Here is a 24,568-nt window from a genome sequence, read left to right on the forward strand (position 1 = left end):
AATGCACGTACATTTAGATTTATATTTGAATCTCAGCTAAAATCAATTTCTAGTTGTCAGAGAATGAGTTAAGAATCTTTAGGCAGAAAGTGACAGCTCAGTCCCTGGATCATAAACCAAGCTGTGATGAGGAGATACAGATATACGAGAGAACGTAGAGCTAATAATAATCCTATACAACTCGATTTTCTTCTTGGCCTTATGAAATATCAGCATTTTTCAACTGCTGAGAAAGGTAGCTCAACATTGACTGACATATTCCAAAATTTGTTTATTATTTAGGGTGCTGCATGGCAAGACACTCAGACAAAATCATCCTGAAATTCTATGAAGTATAGTCTCTTCAACATTAAATCACATAATCTTGAATCCTTCTTTGGTACTCTCCGCAGACCAAGACAGAAAAGATTAATGAAAAGACCACTGAACACAGACCCAGAGAGCAATGATATGACCTTGCGCAAGTCACTAAGACTCCCTGGGCTTCAGCTGCTTTTCTGTGTACTTAAGGAATTGCATTAGAGGACTTCTAAAGTCCCTGCTGGCTCTAAAATTGATTACTCATTCAAATATATTCTACTGCTCCAAATAAGATAAAAATTTGCCCCCTTTATAAAAAAAAAGTGAAGCAGCTGTATCAATAAACATTTTCACAAATTTCTACAGTTATTTTTTGCTTATGACTACGTTGTTGTTTACTTGCTTTTTCAACACTCAAGAGAACAGGTAAATTTAAATCAAAATGATCACTAATTCTACTTCAAAAAATGATTACCCATCCAACATTCAGGATACAGATGACAAATAGTTCTAGGGTACAGTTTACAAAATTGATTCATATCATCTACAAGCTTTAAACTCAGTTGAAGACTTTTGAGAAAATCCATAAAGTTTATGGCTACCAGCTGTCTTGATTTCCATGTCATAGAATAAGTATCCAAGTTCAGATGGAGTCTTAAAGTTCTTTGAAAGCATCACACTGAATCTCTCCTCTCTTCCTGCACTGGCTGAATCTCCTGGTTGCTGGGTTCATGGTCTTGTCTCTTCATGTTGCGAAGGGAGATCTCTCCTCACAGTTGTTTAAAGTTTAGCTTTTTTTTTTTTTTTAAGTTTAGCTTATTCTCAACCATACACCCAAAAGGACATTAACGTGTATTGTCATATGGAAGGGAAATTTGATTACTTTTACTATTAGAGCATCTTATGCCCTCTTTTTTTTTTTTCTTTGTCTTCCTTAGTTTACTAATTTTCGTTTCTACTGAGTCCCCCAAAGGTCTTACAACTTATTCAATTCACCAAATTTGGCTTCTCTTTATTTTATGGCTTTATTATGAAAATGACCTATTAATAAAAATTCTTTTTGATTTTTTTAGAATATTCCTTCTTGGAGTGTCAGCAAAATAATGAAAATTTAACCTATGCCAAATCACTAAGATGTATAACCAAAGGAATAGAGGGCTGATCCTAGGTTCCTGTACTCTATCGTGGGAACTTTCACAGTGATTTCCAGCTGCTTTTTCTGGTGCCCGTCTGTTCTTTGATTACAACATCCTTCATAATCACCTCTTTAAAATACTGCCTTTGAATAATCTCCAATATCTTTCGTGGGGTACATAAAATCGATCATAAGCTGATCTCAGTAACTTTCTAGGAATGTTTCATAGGCATTTCCCGGACAACCTTATATTCTAGTAACTCCTTGATGGGGGAACTTTCATATCCCTTATTCCAGTTTCACTATCACTTAATTCAGGGCTTTTCCAGTCTTTTGGTTTTAATGTTATCTCTTTTATCATGAGCAACAGATGCGGCTGTATAAGTATCTTCAGTATTTACAAATACTGAAGATACTACATGCAGCTCAAATTGAGCTCCAAGATTACATGAGAGAAACTTGAGGATTCTAAAATGAATCCCTCTTGCAAAAGTGCTAAGAATAGATTCCCCGAGTTGCTAGTAAAATACCTATTTTTCTGCTGTGTGGTTATTGTAAAATTCTAAATTTAAAAATATCCAGAGCTATATTAATCACAAATTATGCACAGTGCTGCACTAATTAAGAGTTTGGAAACTACAGCACTGTATCAAGCAGCCGCTGAATACCTTCATAAGTAATACCTGTCTCATTACAGCAGATAACGATTTTCTAGCACAGTGATTCCCAAACTTGAACAACATCAGAATCACATGGAGGGCCTGTGAAAAAACAGGTTGCTGAGCCCTGGTCCCAGGATTTGTAATGTAGTAGTAGGTCTTGGCTGGAAGCTCAGAAATTTGCATTTCTAATAACTACTGTTTAAAAATTTAAAAGAATTTCAATATATTAGTTTTTTAAAATATATTTAACTATATATGACTCTGTAGTTTATATATATAGTTTTATATATAAACTGTAAATACATAAACACACACATATATATGTGTGTGTATATATATGTTAAACTGCATCATTAACAGAATGAATAAAAATAACTTGTAACACAGACTATTCAGAAAATTGAGTACACTATCCCCCTTGACGTTTTCCTTCTTATGTCCCACGTAAAGGGGACAAATGATTTTAGCAACTCCCAAGAAAGCTGAGATATTACATTTTGGTAGTTTTTCTTCATATAACACTTCTTGAATAAAGTGAGCATCACAAGCAGAAAAAACAAACAAACAAAACTGATGGTAATCAATGAGCTATGAAGTTTGTAGAAATACTTCAAGTGGTTTGTATTGTAAATATTATAACCTTTAAATGTTCTCAGGTCCAATGGCTGTCATTTGGGACATGGGACTTATTTAAAAAGTGTTTTATGCCATATTTTTTTACAGGCCAAATTTAATTTCTTTTTCAAAAGGCTTTCAAAAGAAATTAACCATCAGAGAATAATAAACCTAAAGGTCAAAACAACTAATTCATGAAATTTAAAAAAATAATTAAGGAGTAAAGTAAATAAGCAAAACTTTTGGGAAATTATTATTTTTAAAAATTCCCATCAAAATTCTTGACTTATACTTAGTGGAATGACAGAATGGAAACTCGTCTCTATTGGAGTACATATGTTATATTTATATCCTATATTCAAATGAAAACCTGGAAGCTTGAAAACATAGTGCTTATTCTAAGTATGCTCTTTAAAATATTAAGGGAACCGGACATTTCTTAGCAATATAGAAATAGATATTCAGTCTGTCATATACTATTTTGCACATGTAGCAATAAATTTAATGTAAAATAAGTATGAAAGTCATTACTTTTTTTAAGTTTAATACCTATATTTTGGTTACTTTTATTTTAATAACCATTTATTTTTGATCAGAAACTATATTCACTTGAAGTTGCACAAAGTAAAAAGTTTTGGTGTCAAAAAGTTATTATTTTTTTAAAATGCTATTAATATGAGAAATCACTAGAAGCAAAACTTTGTTTTTGATTTGAATGTTTTAAAAAGCTACTTTAAAAAACAAATATGAAATGATCTTAATAAATTTATGAAATATTTAAACATTCAAATTAGAGATGAAAATTATTTAAATATGTCTTAGCTTTTTATTTAACTTTATAGTTACTGTATGTTAAGTAAGAATCATGTAGTACAAATTTGTGAGCAAAGATGAAATAAATAAACCCATCCAAATATGTTTCAGATCTCCTCTACTTTAAATTCCACAAAGCTATACATCGAAGTAAAAGAAGCAAAGTACATTGCATGTCATATTAAAAAAATTCTAATCTAAAACCCCCAAAATATAAACAAATAATATTTTGATACAGAGAGGAAAATTCACATAGAAATATACAACATTAACAATGGAAAATATTTTCTATTCTTTAAGCACTAATAAAAGTTCTGTTAAAACAAATACAAGATAACATTTTAATTTTTATAAATTAAATGTTGCCAGAATAAATTCTATCTTTGCTGATTTCTACCACTTATCCACATGCCCCCTTCTTTTATAGCGTATTTTGTTTCAAGGAAAGGTTAAAAAAACCTATGAAACTTTGTCACGTTTTTCTAATTGATCAGACAACCTTCCTTGAAAGTTTAGCACAATAGGTAAAAGTGACACATTTAAAATATATAGCATTGTTCATTCTAGGCAAAAAAATGTCAATGACCAAGAATCACATATGTGAATAATTTGATTTTCTTGGATGGACTATTCAGCATATGAAGCAGAATTTGGACTGTGATTCATAAAGGCAAAGTCCCCAGTGGTTATTGTTGACACCCAGTTGTCAAAATATTCTTCCTGCATTTCAGACACCATTCACAAAGTGAAAGCTAGAAATCCAGCAGATAAGACTTTTAGAATCCAGACTTCACAAATAGCAATAATTCCAATATCGAAGGCACATTATAGTATACTGGAAACTTGTTTTAGAGAGTATTTTTATTATTTCTGTTACTCTCTATGATTCATTCAATTCTAAACATTTCTACTTTTAGTTAAATGGAATTTACATGCAGGATCCTAGCTTTTTACTCTTAGAGGACAACCTATATAATTTTCAATATACAGCTGTCTTTAGCTAGTTTTCTTTTTCAGTTAACTTCCAATTCATAGGCTTGTAGTATTTTCTAAATACATTTAACTAAATAGCTCTGCTAGTACAAAAAATAACATATGTAATATAGACATAGACATATATCTACACTATTATATATGTATGTTTGTATATTATATATCTGTAATATATACTCATATATATACAATATATATACTATAGTATGTATATATTATAATTTTACTTAAGTTTACGCCACTGAAAAGAGAGTGAAGTCATTACCAGACACCATTTAAAATAACAGACTAGAAATCATCAAATTTTCTCAACAAATGCAAAATTAGTATTAGTTTAGTTATCCTTCCTTGTTTTGGAAAGCTTTTATTATGCATTTATTCAGGTAATGTTAATTTATGGACAACTAATCCACAAACTTTAAACAAGGAGAGTTTCATGAAATGGGAATTGGTCTCAAAGAGCTTTCAGTTTCCAGGTTTAAATAAATATCAATGAAATCACTGCAGTAATGTATAATTACAAGCTGTAGAGGTACAACAAAGAACAAGGCAGATGAGCTTAATAGGTGTTCTGTCCTAGTCTGGGGGGTGCCAGAAGGGTAGCATATGAGAAATAGAAGGTCTCCCTGAAGAAAAATATTAGTATTCTGAGGAAATTCTAAAAATTATTAAAAATTTAAAATAAATTGGACACCCAATTTACCTTATTTTGATTCTTTCAATTCAAAATGTAGTTCAAGATTATATGCGAACTTTTATCTGTGCAGATTCAATGAAATAACAATCATGTGTTGTCAAAGGCAATATTTTGGGCTCTTAATTGAGAAGAGGTGTTTGCTGGCACCTCAGGCAATACTATCAATTTTCTTTCCCCAAAATTCAACTCCTAGACATCAAGTTTCAACTGAGATTTAAGCAGACATATGAATGAATTTACCAAAAGGTTTTGGATTAGAATGGGAAAACCGTAAAATTTATCTAAGATTAAGAAATGATATTTGTATATCTCTTTTACATACATTAGTATATATATACTTATTCATAGATAGATATATAGCAACATCTCATTTGTTCAAGTGTCATTCACTATAAAGCGCTGTGACATAGAAATTACTGTTATCCCTTGTTTAAAAGTGAGGCTAAGCATTAATGAAGGTTAATAGGCCTGTATTAGATCATACTGCAATAAATGACAGAGCCAGAATTCAAATGCAGATGTGCCAATTCTACACGACGTGCTTATTCTATTTTACTATTCTGCCTGTTTTCTTTGACTTCATACTAAAGCACAAAAAAGATAACTTGGGAAAATACAAATAACATTGTAGGACAGAATTATGCATTTCCATAGCCTCAATTTAGAAATTAAGGTATTTGATCAGGAGATAAAACATTGGATTCTATCAGGAGGCCTTTAACTGGAAAGTATGAGAAATACAAAAAGAATGGATTTAACAGGGAACACGTATTTTTCCATGTTACTCAGTGGTTCTAAGATGTCAGGGTTCCAGGCTGATCTCTCTAATGCTCTCTGGGTTCCACCTTTCTGGCAATTAAGGGAGTGCAGGTGCTCCAGACTGGACATTGGGCTATCACAGGGCAAACTCAGAGGCACAAAGCACCTGGCCTCTTCCCATCTCTTTTTATTGGAAGGAAACCTTTCCCATAAGTCATTGGAATTCTGTTCCAGTCTTATTGGCTTCACTTACTCTTGCCTAAACCAATCACTGGCAAAATGACTGTAATTATCATGATTTGCTCTCAGATAAATCAATATTCACCCTGCAAAGTGGCAAGAGGGGTCATTTTCCAGGAACACATGGGAGGGTGAAAACCTGAATAATTTCAGTATTCTATCAGCAAGGAAAAGCCAGGGTACAGATACTTGATGAGCAACCAATGGGTCATCTATTTGCCAGAAGAGTGTTTTTTATTTAAGTACATTATCACTGTTAAGACACCAATAAATAGCTAAGGAAACCTTTAGGGAAAAAATCTAAAAGAATTGAAAAGAGGGGGGTGGTATAAAATTTTTAAAAAATCTACAACTGTTGATTTTGAGACTTCTCATTTCAGACTATTCTTTCTCTATATCCGCCCCCCTCCAACCCTCTCTTCATTCTCTTCTCCTTACTTGAGTTTCTTTGAGTCCAGGTTCTAGATGCCTTTGTACTGCTTGACCGTCCTCTCAATACTATCCTAAGTGAAAACTGTGTAGCCTCCCTCCCTTTAATCCCTCCTCTGGGGTGATACATAGACTAAGACACTGTCAGTCAATCAATCAATTTAAGTACTAGTCATGTGTAAACCAAGGACTCTTTCTAGATTGTAATCCAGCAACATATATGGGCTTTGATATATGTTGATTGTCCCCTAAATCAAAGAATATTCAAATTATTGAATTATTTACTAAAATTTCTGAAGATAATTAAGCCCAGAATTCAAAAATTATAATTCATAGTTTACAAGGCCAGAGAAGGTTAATTGCTTGTCTAATTTATTAAAGTGAACAAACTTACTACCAGAAAATATCCATGTCAAATAAAACTCTTCTACTGAAAAGTGAACTGCTGTTCATGACCCCCTTGATAATTTCAGTTTACAAGTTTGAGTATTATTTTCATGAAATTCATTTAGAGAAAACCAAAGTTTCATTAAACTTCTTCACAGATACTTATTTGGGGAATTTGTCCCATGCCTAATAGTATAGTACCATACTTTTCTGCCAGGTTTCCTCTAAGATTTGAAGCACCATTTGAAAATAGAGATAGAAGTAATCCTCCCAAAAAAATCGTATAGGTTAATTGTAAGGTTTTATGAATGAATATATCTCTGGGGAAGAGGGTAAATAGAAATAGAAAAACATATACATGAAGGAATGGGTCACTCTTGACAATTTTCCACAAAATACATTAATTTTATATGGCTCATGTGATATAATCATCCCATGAAAGATTCATTTCAAATTTGGAATGAATTATTGACTTATTTCTTAAAATTTATATTTCAAAAGATTTGGAATTTAGAGCTTCTAATGGGAGTATCGTTGGGACTTAGAGAAGTTGCTGGCAATCCCAGCTCCTCGTGGAGTGACCATAGCTCCTGCTGGAGAGCTTCATTATCCAAACCCTAAGCAAGGGTTTCTCAACCTGGATGCTGTCATTTTGGACCAGATCATTCTTTGCTGCCCTGTTTTTTGTACAATGACTAGCAGGATGCCTGGTCTTCCACACCAGATGCCAGTAGTGCCCTGCCTTCCCAGTTGTGACAACCAGCATATCTCCATACAAATATCTCCATGGGGCAAAATCAGAATTGCCTCCTGCCTTATCTATGCCTCATCACATGGAGAACCACTGCCCTAAATCAAAAGTGCAGGATTTTCCATGCTGTTTGTGACAACATGGATGGAGCTTGAGGGCATTACACTAAGTGAAATAAGCCAGACAGAGAAAAACAAATATTGCATGGTATCACTCATATGTGGAATCTTAAAAAAAAAAAAATCCATAGAAACAGAGTAGAAAAGTGGTGAGGGTGGGGTATATAGGGAGCAGTTGGTAAAGGGGTACAAACTTTCAGCTATAAAAATAAGGCCTGAGGATCTAATGTATAACATGGTGACTATAGCTGATAACACTATATCATAAAATTGAAATTTGATAAGAGAGTAGGACTTAACTGTTCTCACCAAAAAAGAAAGAAAGAAAGAAAAGAAGAAGAGAGTGGGATATTTCGATAATTCAGTATGGTCTGACATTGTTATAATTTTTTCCTCCAAGGTTTATATTTATATTTTAGTTAACCTGCAAACAGATGCACTTTTACTTATTGGGGTTAATTAATTAAAACAATGACTAGTTCAAAGTTGTTTCCAGCTATCACTTCATTTTTTTATGGAAAAGCTTGCATCATAGATATCACTACTGATTTAACTATCTATTCCCTTTAAAACCAAAACAAACACAAAATTCCTCTATCCTTGTCAAATTGAAAATGACAATGATCAGGCAATAAAAATGATTAATTGAATCTAAAGGCACAAACAATCATACAAGCAAAGATGTTAAATCCCAAACTTAAATTGACTCAAGAATTGAGCTTTCACTCAAGAATATCATCAGTTTCTCAAAATGAAATGAATATTAATGTCACATTTTCTAAATTAGTGCTACTTATTTCCTCATGGACATTATGGTTAACATAATACAGGGGGAAGATTTAAAGGAAAAATGTACTACAAATCACCCCAAGACAATAATTCACATACTTGGTTTTTCTTTTATTTTATTCATTTTGAGCTTAAGGTATTATAAACATCATGATCTGTTGAGGAGATTTTTTTTTTTTTTTTCCTCCCTGTTGGTTTTAATGATAAGCTTGGAGAACCTGACTAGCTGTTTTAGGCCATTTAATGCATCTGAAATAGTGAAGTAACAGCTACAAGAAGACCAACCAGGAAAGCAATGAAGAGGAGGCCAGAGCGCCTGAGGTCAGCTGTCTGAGGCTAAAGGAGAGACTGAAAACTGTTCATGAGAAAACCATAAGCGATTCCTAGGAGAAAGGAGGTAGGAAACTGGGCAAGAGATGAGAAAAGTCAAGAGGCCAGTTACCCTGAGGAGTGTTTCTTAAATTTAATGTGCTTAGGAATCACCTGGGACCGTGTTAAGATGCAGATTCTGATTCATCTGGAGTGGGGCCTGACAGCCTGCATTTCTAAGAATCTCCCAGGTTTTGACTCTGCTGGTTGGTGCATGTGTACACTGTGTGTGGCAAGGTTCTAGAACATCCCTCCCTACCCAACATTTCTCTGGAAGTAAAAGTGAACTTTGTTCATGATAAAATCTATGAGATTAACAAGGTAAATGAATTCATTTCCCCAAATTCTCAACATGGAGAAATGTGTTTTCTTTATACCTTCTTTAAAGGAAAATAAGAGGTAGACTGCTGCTTTGATATATAAATTAACTTATTGTTTACTATATATATATATATATATATATATATGTAAAGTATCAGTATGGTTTTTGCTTTTCATATCTCCTTAGGCAGCAAGTTTCTATGATATGTTATCTAATGGAGTCATGAAAGACTCACATTTCTAAAATCAAAATTAAAGTTAGGTTTGAGTTTTGGATGATGAGTTTTAAATGAGTTTTCCAGCTCAATCCTGAGTTTCAACTCATTCGTTATGACTACCCAGGATGTGCTTTTACCCTAACCATTTGATTCCTTTTAAACCTATGGGAAAACCAAACCTTGGCTTACTTCATACTCTTCCCTTCTAAGCAACTAAACAAGGCCTGATTATGTGATAGGTTTTGGCATCATGTCAGTGTCAAGGTGCACCAGGAAGAGAAGCAGATACAAAGATGACAGATAGATGAAGTATCCCTGATGCAAAACATCCGTCGGTGAAGAAGAAGCTGGTAGTAAAAATTAGTATGTTTAGGCACAAAAATCTAAAGACTGAACACCAATACTAAGTCGAAGTAATTATAACCTCTTTGAAAAGAGCCTGGCCTAGAAAAAAAAGGAATATACACATTTACTCCTATCACAAATATTCCTAAATAGCACTTTGCATTTTCCACAGGCTATCCTTGGAAACAAAACAGATATGTTTAGGCATTTTTTGTACAATTTTGTAGGAACAAAAAATTTCCAAATGTACGGCCCTCTTTTTTCTGAAAAAGGAGAAGGAAAATTTTCTCACTCAAAGGCTCATCGTAAATATTCGGGTCCCAAAATGCTATACACCTCAGTAATCTGTGTCTGGCTTGACAAAAGATTAAAGGTATATACAGTGCTTAGAATTTAAAGACAGTCATATTTTCCTAAATAAAATGCCCAGTTTTAAACTGATCTAGACAAGCTGAAGACACTTTAAGCAAAGAAATTAAGGCAACACAGGCTTATACTGTTCACAAATACCTACCCTATGTGGAACTGTCACCACAGTTGATTTTAAGGCTACAACTCTGGAGGCAACCATCTCCAAATACACACTTTCTACATTACTTAAAATTTAGAGTCTCTCCTCAACTCACCTATTTTGACCACATCACAAAAAAAAATGTTAGGTGATCACGCTTAGATCATCTGCATGATGGTAGTAATAATTAAACTGTTTAGTTAGTTCATTCAAGCAATTGATAAATTCAGAAGGGGAAAAAAATACTTCAAAACTCTCAATAGTTCCATTGGATACAAATACTAAGCTGTGTTAGTCCATGTACTGAATATACTGATAAGCACAACTTGTCATCAGAAGTACAGGAATTCCTGTTCCCAATAATTCCTCCTGCTCTCTAAGACAGGCAATGGACAGAAGAATCATGTTCCTTTCAATAGTTTACCAAACTCACCCCATGTGATGGGTAGGAGATCCAGCCCAGCTCCCCCTGAATTGTTTTTGAATCCAGTAGATCGACTAAAAGAAAACACAGATAACACAAAAACAGTTGAAAGGAATGAATTCTATTTACTTCTGTCAAGTTAATGTTGTCTGTTGCTGATATAATAATATCAACGTGTTCAAAAAACACGACTCTGTTCATTCTCATTATATGTGTATGATGAGTAGAAGAAGGGAATTACAAAGAAAAGCAACCACATGGAAAGTTAAGGGATCAAAAGTTTCTGTGACTTTTTAAACTGTTTATGTTTGTTTATATATATATATATATATATATAGTATATTTAATATATTGACAGAATAATTACAGGTTTAAAGAGGACACTATAAAAATACAAAATAGGAAACATTAATGCTAACATGAAATCAAAATAACTGCAAAGACCATTAAATTTAATAAATTGACATGATTTCACTATAAATTAGTTAAGTATGCTTCCATAATGAATCGTATTTCTTTTTGTACATATTTTGATATGACATCTTCATATTGTCCCTGGCCAAAACCAAACATACTGTAATAAATACTGTATAAATTGTGTACTTATGTAATGAACAAAATGCTTAGCTATCAATTTGAGAAGAAGCCAAAATATGTATTATTGTAGCATAGCGCTTTGTAAAGCTTTACTTCTTTAAAAAGGGTATTGTTACCCAAAGACTTTAATGATTTCACTCAGAATTTTGTGCTAGTTATTAAAAAGTCTGATGAATAATAAAATATAATAAGAATGTAGTTGCATTTTGAATATGTTATTAAAAGAGAAAGGCAAATGATTTATTTTCAACCCAGAGAGTATTAATTTGAAATGGACTGGAAAGTAAAATATAAAAAGATACTTTAAGTTTAATTAATAACAAAGGGCTCATGTTGATTGTCAATCTGTTAAATAATGGAAACTATAGTTTTCCCACATCCTTCTTCTAAGTTAGAAAACAACCCCATAATTGATTAATGGAAGATGTAGAAGAAGTTTACATAAAATATGCAGGTATTATTAACATGAACCAGAGCAGGTGAATCAATAAGTATAATAACAGACAGTCATTTTGAAGGGTTCCATATATTCACAAATCAAAACATAATGTTAATACATGCAAAGCACAACATGACCATGTGTTGTCAATAAAGGGCTTCCTGATGCATGAAAAGCACCACCCTTTCTTTAATCATCCCAATTATTTTCTTACAAAGGAAACATTAATCATATAAATGTTAAGAAAATGAATTATATTTGATTGATGTTAGAATTCCAAATTTTCAAGCACTGCTTTTTAAAAGAAGATATTTGGTTAGCTGGTTAGATGATAAATATACTAGGTGAGTATAAGAAAAATTCCTAATCATTAAGATAAAAAGATAAAGTTCTCAGAGGAAAAAAAACATATAAACTTAACCTATTACACTGGAATTCCTTAACGATTAAACTTTTTTCCCCTCACAATAAATTAATCCCAGTGAGAAGTAATTATATTTAGATAAAAGAAGAAGATAGTTGCTGCATGGATTACATAGTGTAATTTCCATAATGGAATTATTTCCCAGGATATCAGTTTGGAAATTAACAGTATGCTTAATTATATTGAAATTATCTCTGGAAAATGATTTTTAAAAAAACTTCTACCAATTAATGTTACGGATAACATTTCAGATTATATAATGTTAAAGAATTTTTGAAAATATGAGAATACAGCCTCACCTTTAAAGTATGTTACCAACATTTATTCTGATAGACATACCTAGCTCAGTTGTTGGTTCTATCACATTCAGCAGTTGATTTCTCTGAGTTTTACACAGGATTTGCATCGTAGAATTTATAGGGCCAGTATTCATAAATCATTGGATCACATTTGTAATACCTTCAGGGGTTTAAATGATTCAATGTTTTTGTGTGTATGTAATAATTGAATATGTACTAAATGATGAATATATGTTATTCCACCTGCTAAGATGAATGGTTGATTTAATTTCAGTATTAATAACCAGAGGAAAAAAGTGTTTGAGGCAAGGAAGATATAAATATTTTCTCCACTTAGTAAATTACTCATTGGAACGTAGGTTGTTAACTAAAGAACTATACCCTTAAGTTTTCTCTGATGATAATGATGAGGGGAAAAGGACTGGCTTTATCACATCAACATTTGGTTTCAACTCAAAGGAGAAAAGCTAAACCAAAAAGAATTGTATTGCACTGTCAATTAAAATTGGTATAAGAGATTAATTAAATTTATTTCATTTACTCAGAAATTGAATTTTTAGTGCACTCCATTTAGCATGAATGAGGGAACACACAATTAGCAGCATTACTCATGATTCTGATCCTCTTGTCTATCAAACATAATTAGGTCTGCACTGGTTATCTCACAATGTTGCCATGATGATCAAATAATATAAATTTAGTTAAAGCCACCTGAGGTTATTACATGCTATACAGATTCAATGTTCTTGTAAACTTAAAATATTATCTAACAACAGTTCCAATACAATTCTTCTGAATGGTATTGAAAATCAACCATCAATATATGGCCTAATAGAGAAGAAAAGTGACATTAAGACACTTTTTAAAAGCACCTATTTGGGGTTTATAAAGTGTTTTTGTTTATAACCAAATAAGAACAACACAGTCTAAGAATTCTAGCCACTTAAAGTCAATGGTTACTAGACTGGAATTTGCCAGGATATAAACCTCAAGGCTCCTGTGATCTGTTGTATAGCAATCTTGAGTGCAGCATAACTGAGATAAGAAGAAGAGAAAAGTTAATGGAATTTGAAAGTCAACGTGCTGTGAGTGATGTCTCTGGATACATTGACTAAATCTAACCTTGCAATGCAATATCTTAAACCCCACACTGATATGGGCAAGAACATTAGTTACTAATGCTTTTCCTCTCCCAAAAACGCTGTAGACCTGATCATAGCCTTTCAAGTAGTGCCATTATTCAAATGCCAGGGCAGATAGAATTGTGATGTACAAACATATTGTAGTCTGAGTTTTAATGACACTTTGTAACATGGAATATTTATTTTAATTGCTAAAATTTTTGAGTTTACAATTATGAATTTTAACAAAAATATTAGGAAATTATGCTTAAGGGTAGGTGGGAATATATAAATAGACTAATTCTTTAACGACTGCCTCATGCTAAGTTATTTGCCAAAGATATAAATGGGTCTCTTACCAGATTTCATATTCTAATGGTTGATTTCCAAATATTTGTGGTTTGTAACAGAAAATATGTCATTTCATTAATTTCAGAATATTTTCTATTCAAAGAGCTATGTAGCATATATTAACTTCTAAAAGTGATTTAAATTGGACACATTTTGAAGTGTTAGAACTCCACTTGAGATATAAATAGGAGTTTTTGGCAAAAGAAATCATTGTGGGGAGTCTGGATGGATATGGTTCTGGATGTCTTTCACATGCTTTACTCTGTCTAGTCTCACTGCTTTTAAATGGAAAAAAAAGGTATAAATAGGTGAAGGGGTTTACATTCATGAAAACAGTAAGGGAATCCTCACTCAGTCTCCTTGAATTGGCTTTCAGGTGGGCACTAACACAAGATTTACTGGTCAAAATGATGTGTGGTGTCTGATGAGAATTAGAAGGCGTAGAATGAAGTAAAGGAATAAGAACAAAGTATAGGGTAAACTGGCTCATATTAGTTGTAACTGCTTCTGGAAAGAAGGAACCCTTGCTGTCATTCCTGCCACTGATCTTTACTGTCACTTTTCCCACTTGGCTGAATTATGGAGTTAAGATGCTCAGGAGTCTTTTCTCTCTTCCCTTCTTACCCTCTATGATAATGAAGAGATAATCAAATGTCTACTTCTTTGCTCACTGGCATTGACAACGTCATAAAGAATTATCTGTGCCAAGGATTTATATACCACCTTCCCTTCTTACTAATAAGAATTCATTAAAAATTTTTAAAGGACTCAGTCATTAAAATAAGATTTTGCAACAAATGTTCTCACTTAGTAAGGACAGATTAAAAACTTTAGGTATAAATTTCTGGAGTTTTACATTTAAAGAATCATTAATACACCAAGATTTTTCAAGAGCATTTCAAAATTCTGATTCATAGTGGCTATCTGTCCACTTAGAAAGACTAAGAGTTAAACAAATATTCACATCTTTTAGATTAAGTGCTGCAAATATACAGATAGTACGAAAATAATTTTTAAAATTAAATGCCACAATTTCTTACTGAAGTGGAAGATCATTTCAATTATTTAATAACATATCTATGCTTTGTGGTAATGCTATAATTGCATTTAAGAAAACATTTAGAAATGTCAAGGTGACAAGTAGGGCTTAATGGCTAAAGAATTTCAGACTTGTAATAATAGACATGTTTTCTTGTAAAACCTTCAGTTACAAGGTGCTTTTATAACCAAGTGCAAATAACTATGAAACCGCTACAGCAGAAAACAAACCCATCCTTTGATTTTGTCTTGTTTTTACTAAAAAATAATGACATTTCCTTTCCTGTTTGTGCCATCACTGTAATTGTCCCAGACACATTTCTTGTACACTATTTATCTGTATCATTTTCATCACTTTCTGTTATGATGAAAAGAGTAGTTTTGCTCTAGGTTATAGATAGCAGAAGAGTCCTTTAATCTGCTCCTAAGTTATACTTGAATGCTGCAAATAGAATACAGGAAGTAATACATTTTGATCTCTGTGTTGTAATTCGCTATGTGGTACTCTGGTCAACCATAACATGGAATCAAGAAATCAAGATGTATTTGCTGACAGGAGTCCACCAAAGCTCAGCTTTTCATTTTTACTGTACACACCCAGGTTTGCCACAGAGAAGAAATTTAGAGAAGTCAGTTTTATTAATGTACTTATCTATTTCAACATAACTTTTATCTACTAGGATTATATATTCTTAGTTAACAGTTCCTATAGACTTCCTGTTTATGTTTATTTCTAACTAAACATAATTAAAACATCTTTGTAATAGATCATTAGTATTGTATTTCACAGACTAAAACTTATAAAAATGTTTTAAACTATAAATGAAGTCAACTAAAATCTATTAATTGTGGGTAGATAAAACTTCCTGTAATCTATGTTAAATTTTACAGGCATTTTGTGTCATAGAAGTATAAATTTATGATAATTTCTCAATCAAATAACCAAGTAAAATAATCATGTAAAAATTTTTAAAAATGTGTAGTGCTAGACATTTCTGTGAAAACCCTCTTATTGCATGGTATCAATGGCTTATTTATGGGATATAAGCAGATTTCTGGACAAGGTGGTATACTATCAACTTTTTCTTATTAGCTTTTCTTCCTGGGCAATAATTTTATATTAACTTCTATACAGGCAGGTCCTAATTAAAGAAGAAACTGTAATTAGCTGCCGCATTTCAATCTTTGCCAACAGCAGGAAGAAGTCATTGGAATCAAAACATAGTCTTACAGTAAGATGTCTTGTGTTCTCATGACTACAGCAGCTCAAGGAAATAACAAACACAGACCAAAATTCCACTTGAAACTTGGATACTTTAGTAAATGTTAACTCTGTGTTGTTTCTAAAAGGTTAAAATTTTCAATTTTTTGCTTTTTAATCTGAGAAATCTGAAGGTCACTCTGATATTAATACTCTTATGGAGAAAACAGCTATTAAAATATCCCTTGGGAATGTGTTCTTATAACAAAATAATTCTTTCAAATAAATGAGTGGGGATGTTCTACTGTCAATGAGGTTTTACTACATTAACAACCTCAGCTTTGATAATGGTCCCTAGAATAGCAGGTCTCTTTGCTTCTGTGCATTGTCAACCTATATTATGAATCATTTAGACAAGTGAAATGTGTTTCCCAAAATGTAAGGTACTAAAAGTAGAACATTAATGATTATGTAAACATTGTACTTTTTCAACATATTTTAGCTTTTTAAAGTGTTCTAGAACAGAAAAAATTGTTTATTTCTACTCTGAAAGGACTTTTTTGACAGATTAAAAAGTGAAAAATGAAAATATATCCTTCAATTTGAAATTATATAAACAATCATTAGGGCAAATAGGCACTCAAGCAATAGCACATATATTTTGCCTTCACACCATAAATTCAGGCTGTCTTGGTATATACTTTTTATTATATCGCTTGATTATTAACCTTTGACTACTAAATGTAAGCTATCTGTTTAGTCAGGGTTTGAACAATGGTATGAAAATGGAATAGAATGTAGAAGATGGCTAACAAAACAATTCTAATATAGTAGTTATTTTCAAAATAAAAATGTGCTTGGAAGTCCCTTGGATATAAGGATTCAAATTTTAACATAGGGAACAAAAAGTGTAGTGATGAAATTAAATTTCAATTTAAAAACATTCTTTGGAAGATATACAGATTGCCAACAAACACATGAAAGAATGCTCAACATCATTAATCATTAGAGAAACGCAAATCAAAACTACAATGAGATATCATCTCACACCAGTCAGAATGGCCATCATCAAAAAATCTACAAACAATAAATGCTGGAGAGGGTGTGGAGAAAAGAGAACACTCTTGCACTGTTGGTGGGAATGTAAATTGATACAGCCACTATGGAGAACAGTATGGAGGTTCCTTAAAAATCTAAAAATAGAACTACCATATGACCCAGCAATCCCACTACTGGGCATATACCCTGAGAAAACCATAATTCAAAACAAGACATGTTCCACAATGTTCATTGCAGCTCTATTTACAATAGCCAGGAGATGGAAACAACCTAAGTGTCCATCAAGAGATGAATGGATAAAGAAGATATGGCACATATATACAGTGGAATATTACTCAGCCATAAAAAGAAACGAAATTGAGTTATTTGTAGTGAGGTGGATAGACCTAGAGTCTGTCATACAGAGTGAAGTCAGAAAGAGAAAAACAAATACCGTATGCTAATGCATATATATGGAATCTAAGAAAAAAAAAAAAAGGTCATGAAGAACCTAGGGGCAAGATGGGAATAAAGACACAGACCTACTAGAGAATGGACTTGAGGATATGGGGAGGGGGAAGGGTAAGCTGTGACAAAGTGAGAGAGTGGCATGGACATATATACACTACCAAACGTAAAATAGATAGCTAGTGGGAAGCAGCCGCATAGCACAGGGAGATCAGCTCGGTGCTTTGTGACCACCTAGAGGGGTGGAATAGGGAGGGTGGGACCGAGGGAGACGCAAGAGGGAAGAGATATGGGAACATATGTATAACTGATTCACTTTGTTATAAAGCAGAAACTAACACACCATTGTAAAGAAATTATACTCCAATAAAGATGTTAAAAAGAAATAAAATTAAAAAAATAAAAACATTCTTTGGACATTTTTATATCACAAAACTTTTTTTTAATTTTAAAAGAAGCCCAATGCAGAATAAATTGGTTTAAATTTCTGGAAAATTAAAATCAGGATATAGCTTGGACTTCATCATATTCTAGAGGATATCTACATCTAGACTTTATGTCATACACCATGACTGTTGTCTACAGACATACACACACACACATATAAACAAACTCTTCAATGTATAAATATGGGTCTTTATAAAGGCCCACAAAGGATCCAGTGAAGCACCACATGCCTATCAGTTTAATTCAAAACTCTAGCCCTTTACTTTTCATATTAGGAGCATAGTGTCAATGGAAAGTATCAAACAATTAGTGCTGTGGTGGTCAGGAAACTTCATTTACCACTGCAAGAGAATGCAGAATTCAGACAAATCTCAATGTTTTCTCTTGGTAGTGTAGTCATAATATGAATAGCACCTATAGAAGCTTCTGTTTTGGGATGGTCTTTTTTGATATTCAATCATGTGCATTTCCAATGCACACATGTGTGTGCATGTATATGTTCACACAGAATTTACATTGAGCTTAGATATGTGCTTATTAAAATAGCTATTTCTGAATGTTTGGTTCTTTCAAAAGTGCTTTTTACTTGTATATGTATTTATTGTGCATTCATTCAAATTATTTATAAAGTTTTCTAGATATATGCAGTAAAAAAAATCTGGGTTATAATTATCCCTATTACACGAATTTAGGCAAATCATTTAATCTTCTCTCTTTGTTTTTACTAATTTATTGTTGTTATTATTAACTTTATCTTTTTAAAAAAATCTTCCTTATATTCCAGGGACTCAGTTTTAGGCAGCTAATCTTCTGTAAAGATTCATATTGCACTTTTTATGACTTTCACGTCTATATTAAAAGATTTTATGTAAGTATTCATTTTGTAGTCCCAACTAAGCTGTTATCTTCAAGGCCTTTCAACATGCAGATAACCTTCTTTTCCAAATCCAGTAACTAATTCTCAGGTGTGCACTGTTTGGTAAATAAACCAAATTATTGCAGTATGAAAGATGAGTTAATTTTTTTCTTAACAGTTTTCTTAATTCATTTTAATGTTTTTTTAAAATTTATGCCTTTGAAATTAAATGTAGAGTTCTAATGTTTTCACTAGGGCTAGGGTAGTAAAACTTGAGTTTCCAAAGGATCACCTTTGGAAAGGAAAATTTAAAGGGAATGGTTCAGTTACATAAGGGGACAATACTGTTGGTCACACACATGCACATACACACACTCACACACAGTGTTGCACATAGTCTTTTCCTCAGAGTGTTGTTCTGCTTAACCAGAGGATTATTTAGACAATCTACAAGGAAGCGACTGGAAATCAGCTTCCCTGCCTAACTTCTCAGTATGAAGATTGCTATCATATGCAATAAAAAAGTACCTTTCTAAAATCTATAGAATTTTATTTATTGCTAAATTACTTTTGAAAATCAAGAAATAAAGCATATGTTAACTACTAACAAGCTGTTCTCTGTTTCCCGTACTCATCCTGAGATAGATAGGGAATGCCTAAATTTCATATTGATTAGAAACTAGTTAACTTTATCACTGGCAAAAAATAAATTTTAAAGTCTCATTTTTTATCAAGGGAGGGGGCAGAGGGGATGGGTGTTATTTTTTTACTGGACCTGCAGAGTTTATTGATCTACCTTTATTATTTTAAAGACGATAAATTAACCTCCCCTTAGTGAATATACAGAAAATTCAAGATGAAACTATTTTCATATTGATTAAATAGACTTATCAGCAATAAAATTAACCCAGGCTTCTCCCCTTGCTCCAGTCCCCACTGCGTAATCTGTCAAGAATTTTTGTCTTAAAACAAGAGGCAACTCAGTTTGGAGACTTTGAAGTCACATTACATTTTCTTGATTTGAGAGAGCTCTGCAAAATCATATATGAACTAGAACATTAAATAGTAGGGAAAACAGTTGTTGATTCTAATCCATCAGAAGTGAGAAAACAAAAGTTTGTTGCTAAGCCTTTGCTTTTGCTCATGGAAAATGTGCCAATAGCTTGAGTGGTTAGAAAACTCATAGGGAACCTAAATGATAACACGTTTGAAAACTTTTTTTCTCACGTTGCAGAGAAGAAAGCAAGGTACTGAAAGCAGCTTTCTGATTTGAAAGCCTGATGTCATCAATATGCTATTTTTGCTCTTTGCCAGGTTAACAGAATTTATTGCAGTAATTAATGCAAAACATATGTGCTGAAACACCCACATGAAAAATATAATTGCCCCCAACTTAATTTGCTACCTTTCAAAACCCTGTTTTAGCTACCTTTTCTCAATGCCTCCACTTAAATAGAGTATAAGTGTTTTTATGAAAGAGGATATAAATCTTTATAATTTATCTTCTCATCTTAAGTAATATATAAATTATCTTTTAAATAGGGGAAAGTTTCCATAGAAATTAAAGTCTACTTTTTAGGCCAAGTTCTACTTCCACCCATTACTGACCTTTATGACAATTCCAATAGTTAATTCACACTTCATTTTTATTACATAAAACTAAAAAAAATCACACCCAGGTTATATTGATAATTGCCTCACAATCTCTGTGTATGGAATTCTTGACAATAATCTTTCCAGGGTGTGGAAAGGAGTGTCTGAGGGTCAGGAAAGGAAGACAGAGGTAAGAATGTATGAAGAAAACACATCACAGATCACATCTTTTATTCCTCTGTCCACATCAAATTTTCTTTAATTCTTAGTGAGTGCCCAACCTATGCAGATAATCATACCTTATGAGGGTAAACACTGCAGATTCAAAGTACTCTTTGAAGTACTTTTTTGAAAGTACTTTGAAGTCTGATTTTTCACACAAATACTCTGAGTACTTCTAAGATTTTTCTTGCGAGTCAACAAGACACATTAGTATAGTCAGTAGGATTGAGGTTGAGAAGCTAGAGCTTTTCGTGAATAGGAGACCTCCTTAATTTACAGGCATTTGTGTACAGGAGAAAACATGAGGTTAAGATCAGAAGACAGACAAGAGAGGGCCAGGCTCAGTTACTACTTTATTACGATGAGTTTACTTAGTTTCCTCAGTTGTAAAATGGGAGATGTCATAATACCTACTTTAGGGCGGCTTTAAGATTAAATGAGGTACAGTACGTACTCAATGACAATGTAAGGGAAAAATCTTTCCAGCCAGTGGAACTCTGTGTAATTGTTATCTGATTACTGGGCATGGCACTGAAGCCATATTTAGTCTTGGAATGCCCTGGATTCAACAATTCTTTTATGAAAAACACTAAAGTTTTGATGACCACACAAACATCAACATCAACCAACTACTAACCTACCTCAGTAATGCCGCTCCCAGAAACCCTTCCTGGCCCACTCCAGGTTTACTCCCAAAATCAGAAGAGGGAAAATCCTGTTTTCATTTTAAAAATGGTGCCAATCAAATATGGGGCTGTGGGGAAAACAGACAACTTTCGATTGTGCACGGGGTGGGGAGTGGGTTTGTAGAACACGCCCCTTAGCTCTCCCGAGGGACCTAACAGGTGGCATCAGTAGATGGTCTTAACGAAAACTGAAAAAAATAAAGTTCTTCATTTTCGTCTAGAGAGATATCTTTTGAAAATTCAAGAAACCGCAAAGGGGTCGGGAAACACAGCAGCAAGCAGGACAATGGACGTCTCAGGCTCGTCCCAACCGAGCGGGCCGGGTACGAGGCGCTTTCCCAACTCTACAGGGAGTTCTGTGAACCCTGGAGAACCCTGTCCCTCTCCTGCACCTGTCACCTCGCGGGACCGGAACTTAGGAGGGCAGACCGCGCCAACTATGGACGCCAAGCTGCAAACACTGCCAGCTATGGGGGGAGGCGGGGAGTTGAGGGTGGGGGCGACAGAGACCTCGGGTCAGAGTCTGTTGTGAATGTCGGGACTTGCCTGGCGCGTTCGAGCCGCTCGCGCTCTCCCCAGATAAAGAGAGTCCAGGTGCTGAGGAGGACGCCACCTTTTCGAGCGCCGGCAGCTCCGTAGTCGCAGGCAGAGGGCGCACGTTTGCCTCTCGCCCGCCCCGCCTACGCCCGGCGCTAGTTTCCGCCGAACTTGGCGCCCTCGCGCTCCCCTGGCTCCAGCCTCCGCCCGGGCTGAGAGCGCCCGGCGCCGGCCGCCGGCAAGAAGCCGGCCGCCTCAGGGGCTCCGCGCGTGCTTGCCGCCCGCCGCCCGCGGGAGGCCGCGCTGGCTCGCAGCGCCCGGGCAGCGCGCTTTGGCCGCCGGACGCGGAGATGCTCGCGCACAAAGAACCACCGAACCCCGAGGGCTGAACTGAGCTGGAGGACGTGGACCCGGAGATGGGCTTTTCTGATCCCATCTTGAATCCGATGAGGAGTGAAAAGTAGTGAATTGTTGGTAGACTCCGTTTTCCCGCCGCACCTATGAGCCTGGTCCCGGCGGCGGCGGAGAGTTTGAGGTTGAGATGCCCTGGTGGTGGGTGTGGTGGCCGCGAGGGCGCCTGCTTATCCCTCAGTTGCCATATCCCTGGAATTCCCCGTAAAGCTGTTTCGTGCTAAAATTTCTCAGGGCACACTTTTGGAATTTAATCAGTATTGCATTATCAAATGTGGGAGGTGTGATGCGAAGGAAGAGAAGCGCCATCATACCTCCTGTGGCCACCCCAGTTCATGGCTAAGGTTATTCACAACAGTTTATTTGTACAGTGCTGCCACTTGTCTTCCCCCTCATTCCTCGCCTATTATTCTGACTTCACCATGTTGGTTTGGATTATGTGGATTTTCACCCTCTGCTTTGACTGGAACAGCAGGACACGGTTTAAAATGAAGAGAGGGAGGGGGTTCCCCACTCAGGGCTTGCAGTTTAATAACATCACTCCAAGTTGGAGGCTTTACTGCTGAACTGGTTTTGATTCCATCCATCCTCCACATGCATACGCCCAGGCTTCCAAAGGGGTTTGGCTTACACTCTCAAAACTTTCCTAGACAAAATATTTTCTTCAGGGGAAAAATCAAAAGTGTGTAAACTTGAGAGGAGAAACAAAAGCACGCAACGCCCCCCAAACCCGCACCCCGCCCCAAACACACACCCTTTTGTGTGTGTGTGTGTGTATGTGTGTGTGTGTGTGTGTGCAGGTTTTTAGAGATCTACTAAAAATTGATTAGCCAGATGTTTGACGTGGTAAATATTTTTCTTTTAAGCAAAAGACAAATATTATCATTGGTTTCAGAATCTTTGCATTTCTCTACCTCTCCATCTTTCTAATCGACTTTTTATTTTCTATTCTCTTGCAAAGACGTTTTTTCTCTTTGTAATCCACTACCTTTTTTTCTTTTTTTTTTTTAATTTCACAGAAAGCTGGTAGGAGGCAAAATAAAACTTGTTGACTTTCAGACTTTTCCAAGAGGAAAACTTCTGCCAGATTCCAAGAACTACCTGATTTTAGGGAGCTGGTAACAGACACAGAGAGTGAAATCAAGGGGTGCACATGTGCCCACACCCTGATTTCCAGGAGGGGTGTCTGCCTAGATTGATTTGTGTCTTGGAATCCTTTGCATTTTATAAACGTCCAAGAATGCTTTTATTTCTAAAGTCATTACAGAAGAATTAAGGTTTTCAAATTTCTTAGAAATAAATTTCAAAGCCTGGTTTTCAGTATACCTGGATGAATAATATAACGAACGTTTTACACCACCAGTCACCCCTTTATTTGAAAAATCTGTGGAAAGCTACTTGTGCACTTGGTAAAAGCCCTGCTCTGACCCTCCCTGGTGATAAAATCCAGATCTCTGAAAACAGAATCAAAAAGGGGGCACCTGCATCTATTTTTCTAAATCTTTTATCAAACAGGAATTAAAAGAACAAGATTTATTAAAAGTTTTAAAGACAAGTGTGTAAAAAATAAAGTTGAGGATCTTGACAGAAAATGATTTGCAAAAGTGTTCTTCCAAGAAATACATATTTCTCCTTCCATCTAGTATTTATGCCAAACAAAATCATTGGAAAATGACTAAAATCAAAGGTAACCCACATCACAGATTTCCTAGTAAGTAAATGTCTGTAAGAACTTATCGAGTTTTGATGATTTGTGGAAAGTTTTATTAATATTTTCTTGAAGATTTTATGACTTGGAGAATGTAACTCTCAAGAACAGTTCTTGCTATTTCCATTTGTGTTGAAGTTAGTAAATCAAATATACTGTGGAAATATGTTTTGCCTCTAAAAATCCTTTGCATATGTAACTGATTATTTGATATTTAAAAATTGCATATATTTTATTTCAGAAAAAATCCAGAGT

The 24,568-nt window shown here is 34.4% G+C and overlaps 1 protein-coding gene across 2 annotated transcripts in view; it reads right to left on the reverse strand.

Moving 5' to 3' along the window:
• Positions 1 to 24,568, reverse strand: part of EPHA3 (EPH receptor A3) — a 364,896-nt gene that overhangs the window by 335,375 nt on the left and 4,953 nt on the right. For both annotated transcript variants that reach the window (XM_032630294.1, XM_032630295.1), the window contains exon 2: positions 10,887 to 10,951. In XM_032630294.1, coding sequence (XP_032486185.1) covers positions 10,887 to 10,951 — 65 coding nt within the window. The remainder of the gene's footprint in view (positions 1 to 10,886; positions 10,952 to 24,568) is intronic.

This window comes from Phocoena sinus, chromosome 4 (assembly GCF_008692025.1).
Source record: "Phocoena sinus isolate mPhoSin1 chromosome 4, mPhoSin1.pri, whole genome shotgun sequence".
Taxonomy (NCBI): domain Eukaryota; kingdom Metazoa; phylum Chordata; class Mammalia; order Artiodactyla; family Phocoenidae; genus Phocoena; species Phocoena sinus.